This window comes from Pundamilia nyererei, unplaced genomic scaffold, assembly GCF_000239375.1.
Source record: "Pundamilia nyererei isolate P.nyererei 1_Seehausen unplaced genomic scaffold, PunNye1.0 scaffold00048, whole genome shotgun sequence".
NCBI classification, from domain to species: Eukaryota; Metazoa; Chordata; class Actinopteri; order Cichliformes; family Cichlidae; genus Pundamilia; species Pundamilia nyererei.
In genome coordinates this window covers 303,838-323,998 of record NW_005187449.1, presented here as the reverse complement: position 1 = coordinate 323,998, position 20,161 = coordinate 303,838, and the positions used below count along the sequence as shown (strand labels likewise).

Below are 20,161 nucleotides of genomic sequence, written 5' to 3'. Positions count from 1 at the left end.
TCCATCATAAAATTAGGTGACACACATTTACATTCTTTATTTTCATTAAAGCTTAAGTATAGTTTAGAAAAAAAAACAATATTTGAAGTGCATGACAAACAAATGAACCAAGTCCACCATCAGGCTGGTGGACACTCTTGAAAACCAGAAGGAGCTGTTACAGTGTAACTGGTAATGACTCTTTCCCATCACTGTTGAAGATATTTGGTCCAATCTTAAGATTTGTATCACTGCCAAATTTAACTGCTGGCTTGACGTTCTTTGTATAAATAATTTTATGCCAGATGTAACAGGGACTCAAACCTTCTAACAGGTCTCTCGTCAGTCCACAGAATATTTTCCCAAATGTCTTGAGAATCCTCAAAATGTTTTTTTTTGGCAATTGTGAGACGAGCCTTTGTGTTCTTTTTGGTCAGCAGTGGTTTTCACCTGGGAACTCTCCCAAGGATGTCATTTTTGCCCAGTCGCTTTTATATTGTTGAATCGTGAACTCTGACATTAACTGAGAGAAGTGAGGCCTGCAGGTCTGTAGATGTTTTTCTGGTTTCTTTTGCGACCACCTGGATGAGTCACTGATGTGCTCTTGGAGTAATTTTTGGTAGGCTAGCCACTCCTGGGAAGGCACACCACTGTTCCAAGTTTTCTCTATTTATGGGTGGCGATTCTGGATGGACATGGTGGTTTCACTGGAATCCAAAATCCTTAGAAATGGCTTTATAACCCTTTCCAGACTAACAGATGCTTCTCAGATGTTGTTGCTTCTTTAGATGATGTCAATGAAAAAGAATAATTCTAAATCAAACAGAAAATACTGTCTGACCATGAAGCCAGAAAAGGCCACACCTTTCAAAACTATTTCCTTGGCAGTGACAAAGTGCAAGGCGAAATTATGGGGATGCTGAACATAATTTCACCAGAGACACTTGGTATGGCTCAGGTTTTAAAAAAGAAAAAAGTATGTTAAACAATGCCATGCTTTTGTTAGCTGGCCCTTATAAAACCTAAAACCCCAGTCTAAGATAACGGCCATCACTACAGCAGCTATCAGCTTTTCACTTCAGCCTCTGTGTGATTTTTGTTTCACGTGTCGTATGATTTTTCATATGTGCATATAGAATCGATGGGTGCTGCCTGTTTCAATCAGCTGTTATTAGATGATAAAATTGCGATAAAAAAAACTATTAAAAAAAGCCCAAAATGTAACAGCAACATACAATACTGTTGCAAATAAGAGACTAATGCTGCAGAAAGCCATAAATCTGATGATTTATTACACACAGTGGTGAAACAAACATTTTAATTTGTTTTTTATTAGTTATTTTATGAGTGCGCCCTCACTGCTGACACTTATTTTTAATATGTTGGCTGGTTGCACATTACAGCTCTGACACATCATAGGGCTACCGTGACATAGTCCTGTGAAGGAGATGATGTGTCAGTTTGTTGGTATATCAAAGTGAAATTATTCATTCACTTATTGATTAAACAGGTATTCTTGGTATGCGTTTACTGTTCTACTGGCTTTATTCCCACTAGTTTCATCAACATTTTCTGCACCACCAGCTGAATGAATGCACAGTACCCGAACCTTTGGGTCATTTGTATCTCTAAGTGCAGATTGATTTTTATTTAATTACAATTTTATTTTGGATTTAAACTAAACTAAGCTTTGATGTGTATTTTTATTGTCCTAGTGTGCTTTATTCTAATATTCTTCAAGCTACGTGCTCCTTAAGAAAACAGCAACATACTGTAAGTCACGCTATAACTGCACGGACTGTGGAGATTACACTCCTCCCCCTTTCATCATCACCATAACACGGAAGCAGTACACAGACAGTAGGGGGGCAGGAAAAGCACGGACAGGCAGGCAGGTTAAACCAAGTAAAAATACGAACACATAGAGACATTAGGGAGGTGAAAAAAAGCGCAGGCAGGTAGACGGACAAACAGATACAGGTGCAAAGCGAGCATCATGGCGCTGATCCCCTCGCAGGTTCTCCGGGTCGCCATCCTGCTGTCTTATTTCTCCATCCTGTGCCACTACAAAGCCTTAGACATGCCGGCACACCAGACCTACGGAGGCAGCTGGAAGTTTCTCACCTTCATCGACCTGGTGAGATTTCACGTCTAATCTGATCTCAACCCTAAACACCCCGGTGAAGTTACCGCGCAGCTCGAGGCGATGCACGCGCTGGAGAGAGTGCGCGCGTGGCGCTGCGATCACATTTAAATTCCGCCTCCTTGCGCTCTTTGTTTGACTCGATGATTCGTCGGCAGTGGCAGAGGGAGGGATAAATTACACGGAGTTTCACTTGTCTGCAGTCGCGTTTGAAGCTCGCAACGTGGTTAGGTGCTGAGGTGAACCGGAACAGGTGCGTTGTGGGGCAGAAAGCTCTCCCGTCATAAAGGCTTCCCCTTGCGGGAGCGCGCCGCGGGTGAATCGAACCTTGTGAAAGCTTGCAGTTGGGAAGTGTCAGAAAAATGATGACGAAGGACTGAGAGGCTCAGAAATGACAGGGATGTGGGATTTTTAGTGCTCGCTGATTGTTGGACAAGAAAAAAAAAATCGGTAATAAACTGTCAATCAATTTCTCAGTTATTTCTTATGTGTTTTAAAGAAGTTTGAAACAAGCTGCAGCCCAGAACATATCTGTACTAAGAAAGTGGGATTTACACTCAAGTCCGTTTTAGACCATAGACTGTATATAAAAGATGGACATAGCCACTGGGATGCTTGCACTGTTGGGCTAGATCAGACTCTAATCACCTTCTCAAGAACACGTTCTGGAAAATTCTCTTTTCTGACTTGCAGAATGAAATGATTTCTATAAAATAGACTTGATGTTTTATTCAGTGAAACTTGAAGCTATCTGCCAAAGTGCTTACCGAGGTCATGGAGCAAGGACACCGAGGGATGCTTTCACATAGACTTCCCATAATCTCGGAGTTGTTTCGCACAGCACTAGGGTCAACTCCTGGTGGCCTTTATAAAGTGCTGGTTAAGGCATTTCGGGTTGATGATGTTGATCATCGTGCACACTCACGCTAATAGCATAAGGGCATAAAAATATGGTGGTGAAAATATGCATAAGTTATCTGTAGGTCCTGCTTGTGAACAAATTTTGCTTGTTTTAATTTATAAATTAGTTCTCCACTTTACAGACATCATACAAGACAGATGTAGTTTGGAGAAAGTGGCTTAAACCAGCAGAAGGTGTCTGTTGTTGTTGCACAAAGTCTTCTGGTTGCATAGAAGGCTACAGGAAAACGTTTAGATTTCTGTGTGACCCCAGTAAACAGTAATGATATAACCTGGATTTAGGTAGTAATCGTTGTGACCGGACTCAAAAGCCACAACATAAAGATTTATCCACCCCTCATCAGGTGTAGATCATCACACAGGATCAGGCCCAGACAAAACACAAAAACTCCTGTACAGTGTCTGAATAGAAGATAAGTGCCTGCAATCACCTGCAAAGCTCAATGCACAGAATTTTTTCAGTGCTCAGTGTCCCTGTTTTCTCAGTGGCCAATCAAAATCAAGAAGAGGCTTGACCCAATGATATAAATTCTGTGTTAACAGCAAAGGAAACATGTTTAAGTGCTTGAGAGTGACCTCTCAGGGGCTAAAGACACATAATGTTAAAACTAGAGATGGTACGATACCACTTTTTTATGTCCGATACCGATATCATAAATTTGGATATCTGCCGATACCGATATGAATCCGATATAGTGTGTGTTTTTAATCACTAAAAATGTTTTTTAATATCTTGCTGCTTTTTGTATAAGTTCATACTCAAGTTACAAAAAACAAACAAACACTAAAACCATTCTGTTATACCTGTATGCAAAAAATATACTGCACCAAAAATATTTCAAAGTTCAGCAATACTGATCAATCTAATAAAGTTAAACTTACTCCATCCTTCCTATTCTGGTATTTTAAAGAGTAAACAACCTAACCAATAGGGTTCTAAAACTCCCAGCAAAAATAAAAATAAAAATAGGGAACCACCCCCCACCTCATGATGCTTAATCGACGTAATCAACTTTAATTTGATGCAGTGTGGAAACAAAATGCACAGAAATCAATTATTTTTCAAGAATAATTAAATAGATTCAACATCTTTCTTCAACAGAATTGCAGACTGCACAGATGGTACCTTCCCAAAGGATAAAGTACTATAGCTTACTAGGGTATATTAGACTTAACAGTTACTATATACAGTAATGGACTTCTATACATTTTACATCAGATTAAGACTTTGAGATTCAGATAATTATTTATTAAAAGCTAGACCTTTTAAATGAGAATAAGAAAGAAAAGTATGTCTTTGTGCCCCCTTTTCCCTGTTAATGCCTTATTGGCCCCCCTGGCTAAACTTTGCTAGATCCGCCCCTGCACAGTTACCAGCCATCAGCTGCGTAGGAAAAGATCCTGGTGTAGAAAGTAATGTTAAATAAATTCTAAAAACAGCTGATCAAGCTTAAACGTGCTGCTGTTGTTCAGCCGCTGGTTTCCTCTTTCTGGTGCAGAGTGGGCCAAAAACAAACAAGAGAGACGGACTCACGACAGAAAAGCCGATCAGCTGATCATTGATCAGTTTCATGATTGAAGTAGCAGCAGGAGAGGGAGGGAGAGAGAAGAGGCAGTCGCTCCATAAATCGGTTGTTAAGCTTAACGTGAGAATGCTTTACAAACATTCAGAGATGAACTTACACACTTGCTTTACTTCTCTCTGGGATAACTTTCTCGGAGATGAAATGCCGGTTTGGTAGCGAGGCTCCAAATACTGAACCAGACTGCCGAGAGGTCTCGCAGCCACAGTCGCTCTATGACGTGACGCACACTGCTCCGACGTGCTACGGTTATGAGCCGAATTATGCCATGTCGCAAGTTTTGTGAGGTGCTTTTTTGATATTTAATGGATCGGATTACATTTTTTTATTTCTCTCCGATATCCGATCCAGTAATTTAAGTCAGTATCGGACCGATACGTAATATCGGATCGGTCCATCTCTAGTTAAAACAACACTGAAAGCTGATATTAGCAGAAGCTTGTGATTGACAAGGTGTGGACCAATGAGAGCGCAGTGTCTGTCAGTTTGAAAGTCAAAATATGGTGTAGTGAAAATGCGCAGCATCCCCTAACCTTGAATAATAAAGCGTTTGAACGTTGCGGTTCCAACCCTGAGTGAGATCAGTGGTCAGCGTTCTTTGAAGATTGTGCCAGTGTAGATTTTATTCTTGTACACTTACATGGTGTATCATAACGTCTCACTGTCCATTCAGTGCATGTGCTCTTTTTGCATCCATCTGTGCAGTTGTTGTCTTGTCACATTGCTAAACATATTTGTATTTTATTTGCTAAAAATGTGCAGAACACACATTAACAAACACAGAGATATAAACAAAAAAGTAAGATCTAATTAAAACGTTTTTTAGATGGTGCAATAATGTCATTGAAGTGAATTCTGTGGTTTATTCTTGCATTGAAAGCCTGATGTAATAACAGCCCTAATTCTTTTTTTTTTTTGCATTAAAATCTTTTGTTTTCTTCTCACTCACTTTAGTTTCCAAGTTTTTGTGATTCATCAACAAGGAAGCGCTCATGCTTCTTTTTGCTGCCTTTATGCTTTCTAAACGGGGCTGTACTGCGTTGCACATATACGATATGATATTTACCTGTGATTACCTTGTGCCTAAATATCTAGAAAGATATCTGATTAGTTTTATGATGCAGCATTGCGTTGGTAGCCAGACGTCATGAGAGTTGCCAGAGGTTAATCATCAGCCATTATTTACTTACAGTAGTGACTCTAATAAAATCAGTTCTCCTATAGAGATCAGTAAATCGTGTCAGCTGAGTTTTCATTTGTGTGGTGACTGCTGACAGAGCGATATTGTGTTTGTTTTCTCGTGCTTTAAAATTGTCTTTGTCTCTGTTAGATGAGTTTATTGTTATCAAACTTCTTATTCTGAATATATTGTTAATTACTGATAGCATACTTTATATTATTATAGTTGCTGCCAGTCGAACAAAGCAATTGATTACTAAAACCTGAAGCTGCAATGACGGAAGCTGAAGTTTTTGCACTGGTAATATTTACTTTGTGCTGCAACGCAAAATGAAGTGCTTGGGCTAAAGTACACCGCGTATTTCCTTCAATAGTTGCAGCACATGTGTCGCTGTGAGGCCATAAAATGTGCACGACGGGCATTTTGTCTCGGCGCTCTTTACTGTACTTGTAAAAGCTGCTTAACATATCAGCTGAGAGGCAGCAACAGGCCAAACATTAGTGTTCACAATCAGTTTTCTTGATTCTCAAGTGTTATTAAATTAAGGAAATTATGCTGCAACGAGAGGCACAAAACTGCAGACACACACAGCTCCCATTCATCCCGAACAATGCGCTCACACATGCACTCACAAAGAGGGACTTCTGTTAGAGGCCGGTTCTGTTAGGCAGTCATTCACAAGCACGCTTTAAAGTTGGTGTGAAGTCGCTATAAAAAGCTAACCAATTTTAGAGAAATATCCAGCCAGTGGTTGTCTTCTTTCTGCAATGTTTGTGTTTGAAGAGGAAGCTAGCTGACATTTCTTGTTTTGCGTGCACCGTTTGAGTTCTTGCTGTCGTTATCTAAATGCGGCTGGGATGTCGATGCGTTTGTTCATTCACTGGTTGACATCCATTGTTAAAGAAAAGTAAAACAACAACACATATCATATATAAAAATGCTCATGTTCCACTGATTGTGCTTCACAGTTTTTACAAATGTAATCGATTTTGGCCACTAGCCATATTCTTATCCCTGGCTGCGATGGCTCATTAATGTACAAGGTGAGGTGAAAAAAAGAAGCAAAGTGCAAAAGACAAAGGTGTGTCCTGGGTGATAACTCGGGGGGGGGAAATGTCACCTCCACCCCTCCAACCTACTAATGCAGACTTTGGACGTTTCTAAAATAGGCACATTATCTCTCGAAAGCCAATATAAGGACACCTTGCAGGCTCTACAACATGTCAGGATTAGAATACATTAGACTTTCTTTTTGAAAGTATAATTGTTTTATATAAAATTTCTCTTTAAATATTTCGTTCTCATTCAAGGAAGTTTCCTAACAGAATATTCAACATTTCTTTAAATTAACTAATAGCTACAGTATATCCAAGTTGATGTGACATGTTAGACATGTTACGTGCCTACAGTGCTCTGCAGTTTAGCCTCTAAAATACTAGTCGGTGGTAAGGTTTCTGTAATGCATGGCGTCTCTTTCTGTACTTCAAATACAGGCACATGTTGGGGGGGGGAGTTCAGAAGTGTACCTTCAAATTGCTGCAACACAATTTGCCCGAACCATCTGAGTGTACACATGGATCAGCAGAGCTATAAAAACAAAAACAGCAGATGGCTGCGCTCGCTGATTACCAGTTAGTGCATTAGCATTACGAAGATGCCAGATGTAATCATGACCCGTTACATATCACATGTTGTTCCTCTGAAGAAATATCTTTGCACAAATCAGCACGCCACGTTTCTATAGCTACGTTTTTGATAAGGTGCGCGTCAGGCAGCAGCACATGCTAATTAAATTTGCTCAGAACTGAATATGTCTGTGACTGATTGGCCTGTCACCAGTTATAGCCGATCAGCTGAAACAGGTTTGTCTGGCCTATCGGTAAGTGGATTTCTAATTTTTTACTTGTAGTAGTAATAATAACAATAATAATAATCCTTAATTATACACATACCTACATATTTATAAATCTGTGGGATTGATCAATTTGGCATGTATAAACTTTAGTTTAGGCCCTTTTAAAGGCAAAATAATCTCTGAAGAGCATACCTGTGTCTTTGTGAGCATGGGAAATAGCTGTGTCATATTTTCCACATTAGCCCTCTTCCCCCAGTTAACTGTACCATTAAAGACCTGTACACACCAGCAGCCAGGAAACACACTGCGCTGCAACATCTGGCTCCAGCGTTTGTGTGTATCAGTTTCTCACGAGGAACGCAAAAGCCTCAAAATTGATGCAGTATTGATACGGAAACGAGGGCTTGAGTTTTAGGTCCATTTCAGAATTTCTTGTGTGCGTGCCTGTGAGTGTGCTGTTGCTGCTCATAGTTCTCATGGAAACCTATTATTTATGTAGCAGGCATGCTGCTTTAGACATGCTAGCTGTCTAAGATTTATATTTGCTGTCCACACATATTTCAGTGAGTAGACACACATATTTATTTAGGCTGCCCGCTGTAAAATGCCAGTATTCACCAGCAGAATCGTGTATATACCGAAGCACCCATAACTATGCTTTAAAGCCAAAATGCCTCTAATGACCAGCCATCATCACACCGGGCGATACCTAATAGTCTCAGAGGGAGGTTTGAGGAGAGGAGAGGTAGTCTGTGCCTCCTCTCCATCTTCCTCTGGAAGCGAAGGTCACATCCATCATTGCGAACATGTTGAAAGTGTTTCCTTACGCAAAGATGGGTAAAATATACAGAGCTGGCTTTCTCCTTCACCACAGCCCACTTAATGGAGATTCTATTGAAATCGAGCATTTGAAGTGTGAAGTATTTTTGGTGCATGTTGAAAGAAGCCACGTGTGGTTTTATTGAAATATTGTGCATCTCGTGAGGAATAGTTTTTGCACGCAGGTCACAGTGTTTCCTGCTGGTGGATGATTCTTTCATGTTGGACAAACACTCCAGAAGTCAGTTTGAGAGCTGTTAAGCTCAATTTTGCTCACGGGGATTCATGCAGCAGTGCCCTTAGAGATTGTTCCAACTGTTTTCTATAAGTTTTAGGTAATCAGCGACAATAATAGCCAGTTATAGCTGTTAGTTTCTTCACTGTACCTGCTTAAAGGAAAGCTCTTCGGGGTCTTTGCGTCTTATTATGGCATGGCCTATTGTCATGTATATTTACCATTTTCTTTGCTCGATATACAGTAACTACACTATAATGCCTTTTAAGTAAGGTTCTGTTTAACACAGGAACTGTGCAGGATGTCTTTGGCATTTAAGTGTTTCAAGCCTGAGAGCACTGTTGCTAAGTGATGGGCATGAATTGGAAATATCCCTCCTCCCTTTTGCAGGCAGCAAATTATTTTTGTTCACTGGATTTCTGAATTAAGTTTAGAAAGAAAAGAGCAAAACCCACTGAAACTTTAAGTTATTTAAAGTGGACCTATAATGTTGGATTCCAGCTCCATGTTTTTATTCTTGGACACAAGAGTCGGTTTGATTAAAAATGACCCTTAGTTGTCCTAGCTGTTTTAGCTCCTCCCCCTTTGCCTGTTTCTCTGCAAACACTCTTGTGATTGGCTGTCCCTCACAAGTAGGTTTGAGCAGCAGGTGGATGGAGCTTCTGTGCTCACAGCCAGAGCTGTGAAGCTATGATAGAGACTGACCAATGTAGGCTTTTAAAAAACAACAATGATATTTAGTAATTAAAGTACTAATAAAAACCAATATCTTTCCTGACATTTTTTTTCTCAGACTCATATCGAAACATTTTTTTTAACATTTTTTTTAATGTACTTCTATATCAGTCCTTGTTAGGATGATATCACAGTGCAGTTTTTTAAAAAGACTTCATTAATCTTAATAATCTTCACTTTCACAGCAAATCGCGGATTCTTCATTTGCGCTCAGCCCGACTCTATCAGCTGCTTGTTGCGTTTGTGGTTTTCCAAACACGAGTAACGCCAACAGTGAAGTTCCAGAGTGCCCTCTGAAGTTGTACTATGAAGCAAAATGAATGGCTTTGCGAGCTTTGTTGAGCTTTAAGGCAGAGTTTCGTGTGTGTTTTTAACTGTGTAAATCACCATGGCGACCTCTGCTGAACAAACTGGTTAGGCTTGTTCTGAGTTTCACTTTAAAATCGTTCGGTTTTTAAGTACATTACAGTACATTACAGATTCTGTGCTTTACACTTACAAGCTGTAAAACTGTGCCACACTGACTACATGAAGCGCAAACTGTGTGTCACGTTGGTAGGGGAATGTGCATGTGTTCATTTAGCGATGCAGAAAATGTATATAAGGTATAACTAATTTTAATCAGCTGCTAAGTTGCTTTTACGCTGCTGGAAATGCAGCTACTAGAACACAGAATGTCTGTTCAGTCAATAAAATTTATTTCACTTTTTGATCTGCCAACAAACTCAAGGGATTTCCACATTTTTGGCAGATAAATGCTGCCCACTGTGGTGACCCCTTTTAAAGGAACTTCATACAAAGTTTTTCAACATGGTGCCAGTTTCTTTGAACTAGCTAATACCAACAGCTGCTCTTTACTAAACCCAATCCTAACTGCTAAGAGAATATTTGTGGGCTTTTGTTGGTTGCTGGAAGCAACCAACAAAAGTGCTATATCTCTAAAATGATAGAGATATAGCACTCAAATAACTCTTAATAGAAGTCTATGGGAGAAACTGTTACACTTAACATGGTAGCTGTCGTAGCCCTTTTAGCTGAAGAGCTAATCGGCAGCTGAACTGGTAAACAAGCATTATGTGTTTATAGGCCTCTCTGCATTTAATCATTCGTTATTATTCATCTCTGGCTCTCTTCCACAGCGTGTCTTTATCCTGTCTTCTTCCCCTCATCCACAATCAGTTGTGGCAGATGGCCAACCTTTCCTGAGCCTGGTTCTGGTGGAGGTTTCTTCCTGTTAAAAGGGAGTTTTTCTTTCCCACTGTTACCAAGTGCTTGCTCATAGGGGGTGATCTGATCTGTTGGAGTGTTCTCTGTATTATTGCAGGGTCTTTACCTTATAATGGAAAGTGCCTTGAAGCAACTGTTGTTGTGATTTGTATAAATAAAGTTGAATTAATTTGAAACATAAATGATAAGGACAAAAACACTGGCCCGCCCGCAGATTACCCCTACAGGCATAGAAACCAATGCCAAGAAGCTCCCAGCATACAGCGTTTGTACTGATGTTAATGCCAGAGGAGGTTTGAAACTCTGTAGTTATAGCAGATAACGATTGTGTTGTTGCTCTGGTTCATGACAGTTTCAGGTGAGTGGTTTGTAACTATGTGCCTGGGCACAGCCTGTTTTTTTTCTTTCAACCGCTTTTATTGAATTTGACTGGAGAAGTGAGCAGTGAAAGAGTTAACGATTGTCTGCAGTCTGTTCTCTTTGGCTCTTCTTCTTTCTTCTGAAAAATCTACCGTCTAAGCTCTTTTTCTCCTCCTCTCTTCATCTCTTTGTTGTGAGAAAGTGTTTGTGCTGCCAAAGAGCTCGCTGAACTCCCCCTGTTCCTCTCTGCAGGTGATCCAGGCGGTGTTTTTCGGATTGTGTGTCCTGATCGATGTGTCCAGTCTGCTGACTAAGGGAGGCGACAGCAGGGAGCAGGAGCGGCAGCTGAGAAAGCTGATTGGCCTGCGAGACTGGATGATGGCCGTCCTGGCCTTCCCTGTCGGAGCGGTGAGAGGATTAATGCACATAGGCAAGCATGTACACAGGCAAACACACAATAGCCCGGGAATGGATGGGCTTGCCTTGCAGGAACTGAAGGCCGGAGTAATCCATTTTTAGTATAATCAACTCTCCGCCATGCTCCCCTTTTCTTAACGCCTCTCTTGCCCTTATTTTTCTTCCACTCCTGAGGGTGGTGGCAGTGTCCTACCACCTGTAATCATGGAAATTGTTAATGTCAACCGCATAAAAATTGTCTGACATTTTCAGTCTCACCTCATGGGGTGATTAATGTCTGGGAATGATGCTTTAAATTGAGCTTTTTTTCTGATTTGGCGCATGGTTGGGTTAGCCCGAGAGCCTTTGACCTTGATGGTTCACATAACAACAACAATAAACTATTTAAAAACATCAGAACTATAAAATCTCATTACACCAGGTATCTGCAAACGATCACACTGCAAAGCACAAAGGTCTACAGTTTACAATGTGATATCTAAACACTGTCTGGTGCCAACAATTATTGTTTTTAACTTTTTTTATTTAATTTGTTTATTTGTAACAGGGACAATGTTCATTATTAAACATTGCTGTAAATGCCGTAGGCTAATTTTTCATCCATAATCCCTGGCTAGACCTTAAAAGCAACCTAAAAACAAAACAAAATATATAATATCGACATTCTAAAAAGAAATAAAAGGTAAAAAGAGAAAAAAAAGGCAAACGAGAATAAGCCATACTAAAAGGAAACAACTAGGAAATAGGAGAATAAAACCAATTTCCCCCTGAGTGATTTCTTAGTATTTTTAATATTTGTTTTTCATGTTTCAAATCATTAAAAAAATAAATACAAAATGCATTTTTTAAATCATGATTTTATTTATTAAGAGAAAAAAGCTGTGCAAACACACCTGATCCTGTGTAGAAAAACTAATTACACCTGGGATAAAACTAACGCCGTATTTCACAGAAAAAATATCATACTGATAGTCGGTGATTATAGTGTTGTGGTCTCAGGCTGCTTTGCTACCAGAAAAGTCCTGAAGGACAATGTCCAGCCATCAGTTCATGCCTGAGGCTCGAGCTCAGTTGGGTTGTGCAGCACAACAATGAGCTGAAAAAACACCAGCACGTCCACTTGTGAATGGTTTGATAAAAGAAGGTTTTGGAGTGGCCTAGTTAAAGTATTAATTTAAGTTATCTTAAATGGCATGATTGAAAACCCCCCAATGTGGCTGAATTAAAAGAATTCTGCAAAGAACAGGGGGCTGGTATCAGTCCACAGCAATGCGAAAGACTCATTTTCAGTTATCACAAATGCTTGATTGCAGTTCTTGCTACCAAAGCTGGCACGATCACTTATTAGGTTTAGAGGGGAATTTTTTTTTCACTCAGAGTCAGGCAGGTTTAGATGGCTTTTTTCTATTAATAAGTAAAATCATCTCTTAAAAAGCTAATTTTTGCTCTGCCACAACTATGAATGGTCAGCGTGTTAGTAGGGAAACATGAGATGAAAAGGGTCCCGGCTGGTTAGCAGCAACTTAAAAGTAAAAGTGAAAGAAGATCAACAGCTGCGATTGCTCACTCAGTTAGATGGAAAAAAATGCTGAAAAGAGTCACCAGATATACTTTGACTACATTCACATACCTGGGTGAACTCCTTTTGTGAGAGTTTGTGTAAAGAGAAAGAACATAGATTAACTGGATGTGAAAATTTACTGAGGTTAAAAAAATGGGTGTAATGGTATGATGTGCTTCATCTTTTTCAATCCTGCTGTGAATGAACAGAACAGAGAAAGCACTGACGAATCATCCAAACAGCCAGACTTTGACCTCTGTCTAATCCATTTTTTTTGCAAGGCTGGCAGTCTTTTGCTTAACACACACACTTTTATTCAAGATTTTACTAGGCAACGTGCCCCACAGCTGGCATACTGGAGAATTTGTGTGGCTACCTGACTATTACTGTGTCCTGGCTGTTAGATCACTGGCACAAGATCATAAATATTCATGCTATAGACTACCAGACACTAGTCGAACACAGTTGATCTCTAAACCTAAATAACCCAATAGTTCCTGGCTCTATTGGCACACACACACACACACACACACACCTTTAGAAGCTGTTAACTGGTGCGTGTGAATTGGCCTCACAGTTTAGGTTACATACAGCACAACAGGTGCAGCTACTACATTACCACAGGTAATGTCTCAAACTTTGCCCGTCTGGTAAAGGAAGTGTGTGCATTCCTGCATGTGTTGCTATAGCTCTATTTGTGCATTGCATATATGCGTGAGTGTGGAGTGTGCATATATTGCAGGCATTTGCACGCGGTATGGTGTGGTGGAAAATTGTGGGTGCCCCACAGGGGACAAAGTGCACGCATTGTTTCCCGCCACCACTGGCCTGTTGAAACAGAGAACATGCCAGTCACGGTATAAAAAGAGGTAGGTTGGTTCAGATGCCTCGAACTGGAACGCAGATGCCTGTCAGGTAATTCCACCCTCGTCTTACAGAACCTGGACTGGCCTTGATCCAAACCGTGAAGATACATTAGACTGGAAGCTGGTCAGCTTATGGTGGGTTCAGGTCATGTGGGAAATCTGATTGCTGCAATAGCTGCATGTATCATTGGGAAGTTTTTGGTTTACAGAAGGCATGCAGAAGGTATCACAGATGACCCTCATGTGCCTCCCTCCAATGTCCTTCTTTACCCAATGGATAAATGAGGACAGTGTATATGTATCTCTAACAGTAGGTAAAAAGTAGAGTGTAGCCTAATGCATGTGCCAGGGGCCAGGTTTTCACTGCCTAAGAACTAAAAGATGTAAGTAGTCAACATGCATGCACATGTTAAATTATTACATCCACATGTTAAATTAAAAATTAGATAAACAACATACATATCTTAAGCATATTGTATTTTAACAGACTGTATCCAAAAGATGGATGCTGTCACCTATTGGTTCCCAGACTCAGTTCCAGACTCCCAGACTGCTGCCATTTTAGTTTTTGAAGCCAGAAAAGATCAAATTGGGTTGAGAGGGTTACAAGCTGAATCATAAACTGTTCAGGTGCAGCACACATATCTGCTAGTTAGTGCTAGCAAGTACTAAATTTTCACTCACCAAAAATACAGCACACAATCCTTCGATAGTCTGTACCTCACAACAAGCAATAATATTTGTTAAAATAATTTAATTTAAAAAAAAAAAACTGTGAAAAACTGTTATTTGAACCAAGAGGTTCATGGTCATTGACTTGCTGTTGCCTCAAGTGGCCATTAGAGGAACTGCATTTGCACATTGATTTCATTTGTTAGTGCTGGAGTTTGCCTCTTGAACGATTCTCTATTGTCTGTTTTTATTAAATTATACTGAGATTTCACTTTCTGCTGACTTTTTTACTCGTGTAGCATGTCACAAACATTGAATTGGCTGTCTCTGTAACGCTTAACTGCATTTTCCAAGGTAAATAGTCCCAGTGGGGTACCGTCAACATATTAAATAACCACTGATAGAGTGTAATGAAATGTAAGTGGTGGATATGAGGAATGTTTCTCATCACTGACCTGACAACAGAGCAGACGTTGTGTAGGCAGGACTAGTTCAGAAACGTTGTGCTGCATGCTAAAAGTCACTGTTTTTGTCCACTTATCTGGCACTGATGTCTTTTCCATAAGGCGTGTTGCACTTTAGTTGCTAACTTTTTGTTTTTTTTTCTGTGTGCGTGTCTCTCTCTCCAGTTTGTGGTGTTTACTTTCTGGAGCCTCTACCTGTATGACAGAGAACTGGTCTACCCCAAATTACTGGACAACTTCATTCCTCAGTGGCTCAACCACGGCATGGTGAGTTGGATTTTCTCTACAGATGTTGTGGTTCAACTGATCATACGACTTACTGAGATTACAACACATAAGGCAGAGCTGTAGAGGTAGATGGTGAAGGAAAGTGATGAGATGCAGTAAATGTATTTAAATTCTTTGGATTAATATAAAGCAATCATCAAGGTCTGAAAGAAATGGAAAGAAGGAAATTTTCCTCTTCTTCTCAACTTTAGATAAATAATAATGAACACTGAATGATTAAAGAAACAAAGAATTGCTCAAATTAATAATTAAAAAAAGTCACTGAAGGCAGCTTTTAAATTCTGCTGCTATCTGCTGATATAAGTTAGTTTCACCAGTGTAATACAAGAAGCCATTCCTTTCATCCACACATGAATTGAAGGTAACGTATTTCCATATTTTTCCATGATAAGAATCATTCTCCTGGCCTGGAGTAGTCCAAATTAGAGTTGAGTGCTTCAAATTAACTGTAAAATTATTTGGATACATACCCATAGAAACACATTTTTTCCTTCGTAGCTTCTTCTGTATGAAGGGTATTTCCTCAGTCTTGAGCACATCAACATGCAGTTAGCCAGAGCAGCTTTTCCTCACAAACTTTTTCAACATGAGTCTGGGATGTTGGGACCAATTATTCAGCTTTTCTGGGATTCAACCGTTTGTATTGTAACGGCTTTATCTAACCTCATAATACGTCAAAGAAGAACGCGAGGAACATGTAAGTTTAATCTTTCCTTTTTAGGCTTTCAGGTATAGGATTTTCAGATGATAGTGGGAGTTTAGAGTTGGATGAAGTAAAAGACCTCAAAATGTGCATTTTAGGAATGTGATTTATTTTGACACGGCGCACCGAGTGAAAGATAATTACCATTCAAACAAAGGTTTCCTGTCTTCTTTACACTTTTGTCAGCACATATTTTGAAACCACCATCTGCCCGCCCTGCTCTGAAATAGGTGTTTTCCCTTGTGAGGGAGAAGTGAGAAATGAGAAGGGTATCCCCAATATGCTGATAGGCTTTATATAACTTTAATGGAAGGTTTGGTACTGATGCATACTCAGTATTCACCCAAGCTGGTGATACATCTGTTGAGCAGAAAAGATTGTGGAACATATCTGAGCAGACCAGTAAAACCATTTCATGTTTGGGAACTAGAGTCCTCCCCTTTTCTAGAGCTGAAATAATAGCCTAAAGCTTAGCCATTAGCATCCTGGAGCCAGAATTAACCATGAGCATCAGCGAGTGGTAGAAGCCTGATCAGCAAGCTGTGTGTATACACTGTATGGATGCACTGTGTAGACTAACCGTAAACTGCACATCAAAGTTATAACTTCATGAAGGGGTCCAGTTGAGTTATTAGAAGTAGCTGATGCAGCTGGTGAACCACGTCGCTAATAATCCAAACGTTTTAAATGAGTGAGTTGGTGCAACATCTGAATAATCTCTAAAGACCAAAACCGTTAAACATGTTTATTTCTGCAGTTACATTAGCTTTTTTAACATGAGTGTCTGTGGGGATTGACATACATTTTTGAGCCAGCCTCTAGTGGTCATTAGAGGAACTGCAGCTTTTGGGACTTAATTTGAACCATTAAGATTTCTATCAGTCTATGTTGTTCATAGGGGTCACTGAAGCCTATGGCAGCTCTCATAGAGTGAAAGGTGGGGTGTACACGTGGTTTGGTGGTCACAGGGCTAACACAGAGAGATAGCTACATGCTTACATCCACACATGTGGCTGATTTACATTCACAATTTAACCTAATAAGCTTGTCTTGGGACTGTGGAAGCCTGAGAACCCACACAGACTTCAGGAAAGTGTGTAAACTCCACACCGACAGGCTGTGTCTCTGTCTAGTACTTTTACAAAAAGACATTACAAGTTCTAGACTCATCTGATTTGAAGCTGAGAGGGAGAATTTGTCCCCAAGTTAAGAAAATAAAATGGTTAAAAATGTGATCCCATTTGTCTCAAGTCAGGGCTAAAGAACTTTTAACTAAATTGAGGACCTCTGTGTAGAATAATAGATGTTCAAAGACGTAAAATGTAAAGCAGAGACAGGCAATGTCTAAAAGTTTTTATATTTTTTGCACAGTATCAGGCACTTTGGGTGAGCACATCAAGTGCAGGACTCATACATCTTTCCCCTGGCATGCATTTGCCTCAGGACTGTCATGGGAACCTGGAGGATGTTTGAGAAACCCTCTCCTCAGCCTGCTGTGGAAGAAGTGGCACTAAACAGTTGTATTGATTGATGAATCGCCATATTAGGTTTCTGTATGGCAGGACATGTAAAGCTGGTCCTCCTTGGGTTATTAGTCATGTCAGTGGATCATAACTCCATAAACCTTGATAAATCTTATCAGTGGAGAACACTGGTGCTGGTGAACCTCTAAATTTGAATAGAGCGAGCGGCGGGTCGCTTTGATTTGTCATCTAGAGGAAGCAGGTTTAATCTCATGTTTAGACAACGACCAGCACACCACACCTCCTGGCTGATAGTGCTGTCAGCTGTGTGTGTTGTGAGTGATAATCGGAAAATTTTCCAGAACTCTGTCTGTGATATGCAAAACCTCATGAAACTTCCTGCAGCCAGAAAGTGATCCACAGAGGCGTGTGAGGTGATCGTTCCCGTTAACGCTTGCTGAAATGAAAAAGACAAAGATGGTGTGTGTGTGTGTGTGTGTGTGTGTGTGTAGTTTGATGTATCATACTCCAGGAGTTGATGTAATAGAATTGTTGCTATGGTGCCATCGCCAAAGACCAAAACAACCAGAGCACTACCAAAGCCTTCGTGCATGCGTGTCCCTTAGACACAGAAAACGTGAAGAGTCTTTTGTATGTGTGTGTGTGTGTGTGTGTGTGTGTGTGTGTGAGTCCAAGTGTGGTTGTAAATATTTTGCGGTATTCCATGGTATCACTGTTGTTTGTTTATCTGGGCTACCACGGCAACCATATGGCCGTTCCCATTGGAGGAGGGAAGGGTTGAGTGATGTTGACCGAGGGAGAAAGAGGAGACATTATATTGTAATAATGTGTCTGACTCTCACAGCTAGAAGCTAATTGGAAGTTAACAAAAAGAAGATTGCCTGCAGGCTCGTAACTGAACTGTCGTGATTTATCCGCTGTTTGCTAATGCTCATTATGCAATGAGTTTATACACACAGATTGCAGATTGCTTTCTTTTGTCATTTGCAGGCTTGGGTTTGGGATTAAAGTTAAGTATGTTTCCCCTCAGTTGACTGCACAAGGGGGATGGGTGGGGTACAGAAATGAGTAAGAGACTTATTTTGCCCTGTTGTTTGATTCAGATTAACCGTGCTTGGGATGCTTTTGCTAAACTTGCAGTAATAGAATAACTAATGTTCTCTGCTATTTTAGCAGCGCTGTGCAAAGTGGGGTGGATAATTGGTGGCAGTATCAGGGACAGGTTTATCAGCCAGGAGACCACGGTTCATTTCCTGTTTTGAATATGGTTCTCTTTGTTTCTTTAACTCGTAGATTCATTTTCTTTTCATCTTAGTTTTACTTGGTTCTCATCCCGTGACGGGGCCCTGAGACTGTGGTACGCCACCATTTTGGACCTTGGTGTTTTGCAGCTTGTCCTCCTTTTTACTGTTGCTTTCACTCGTTAATTTAGTTAAGGCGCAGTTTTTGCAACTTAAATTTTATTTTAATGTCAATCTTGACCCATTTATAAGTGCAGCTCAAACTCTCATTTTTCCATTTTTAAGATGCAAGAAAATAAAAGCAACTGCATGAGAGGGAATCAAAAAAAAAGGAAAAAAAAAACCTCTTGCTTTTAAAAAAAGATTTATCAGCTGACTGATATTATCGCCTGATATTAGCTGTTTGTTGATCTGTCTGTTGATTTCTGTATTTTACACCCTTCGGCCATGCTTAGAGTGTTGACATTGCAACGTTGTATGAAAGTAAAAAAATATGACCCGATATATCAGAATCACTGAATATTAGCATCAGTATCAGTCTTAAGTATGCTACATTAGGTGGGCTCTAATAAATCAGTCCTTTTACTAAAGGGATGTTCATGTATTTTATGTAAAACCAGCATCTTAGATACATTTTTTAAGCCCTGGATGTGGACTGGCTTGTTTCTGCATTATGTGTAAGAGGAGGTAAGAATTAACTTCATATACCAGAGAAGCTGATGAACCATTAACTGCAAGAAAATTAATTTGTTTTATTGTTAATATTCAGTTTAATAAAAGAAAAATTCCTTCTTACTCACCATTTAAAAGAGAGGTTTGTTTCTTTATAATGTTGATAAAGTGAGAGGTATTATTAAAATTGCCTTTTTTTTCTCAAGACATTTCCGACATTTCTTTACACTGAAAGTAACAATTCAGAGGTCTTTTTTATAGGTTTTACAGCCTGCTTGACTGTGTCTAGTGTTTTTATTATTGTCTTACTGTGCATTTCTTAACAACAGAAGACAAAGTGAAACAAGCAAAACAACTTTGGAAACTAAATGAAAATAAAATAAGATAAAGATAATTAAGAACTCTTAAAAGATATAAAACTCTAATAAGAAGCGCACACTGTGAGACATGGTAGTCAAGAGTGAAGAGAGAAAGACTTCCAAAGAGCATGGCTGTAAATGACAGCGGCACACAGCAGAGACTCGCACACCGAAGCTGAAAGAAATTCAGGAAATGTGGAGAATATAAGTACAAGGATGGGATCCTGTTCCATCATTGTGCTTAGTGTTGGTGTCTAGGAAAACTACACAAATAACAAGAAAAACACTGACCATCATTTATTTATAATTATATCCTTGTATACTTAAAACAGAATTGTCCCAGCCCCACAGAGGGTCAGGCTTCTCCATGGTGGCCAAAGCAGTGTGTTCATAAGTG

The 20,161-nt window shown here is 39.8% G+C and overlaps 1 protein-coding gene across 1 annotated transcript in view; it reads left to right on the top strand.

Annotated features, from left to right (window-relative positions):
* The first annotated feature begins 1,813 nt into the window (after positions 1-1,813).
* aig1 (androgen-induced 1 (H. sapiens)) overlaps positions 1,814-20,161 on the top strand; it is a 29,174-nt gene continuing 10,826 nt past the window's right edge. Inside the window, exons 1-3 of the mRNA XM_005732704.2 lie at positions 1,814-2,116; positions 11,290-11,445; positions 15,183-15,284. Of these exons, the coding sequence (XP_005732761.1) occupies positions 1,976-2,116; positions 11,290-11,445; positions 15,183-15,284 (399 nt within the window). The 5' untranslated portion in view covers positions 1,814-1,975. The remainder of the gene's footprint in view (positions 2,117-11,289; positions 11,446-15,182; positions 15,285-20,161) is intronic.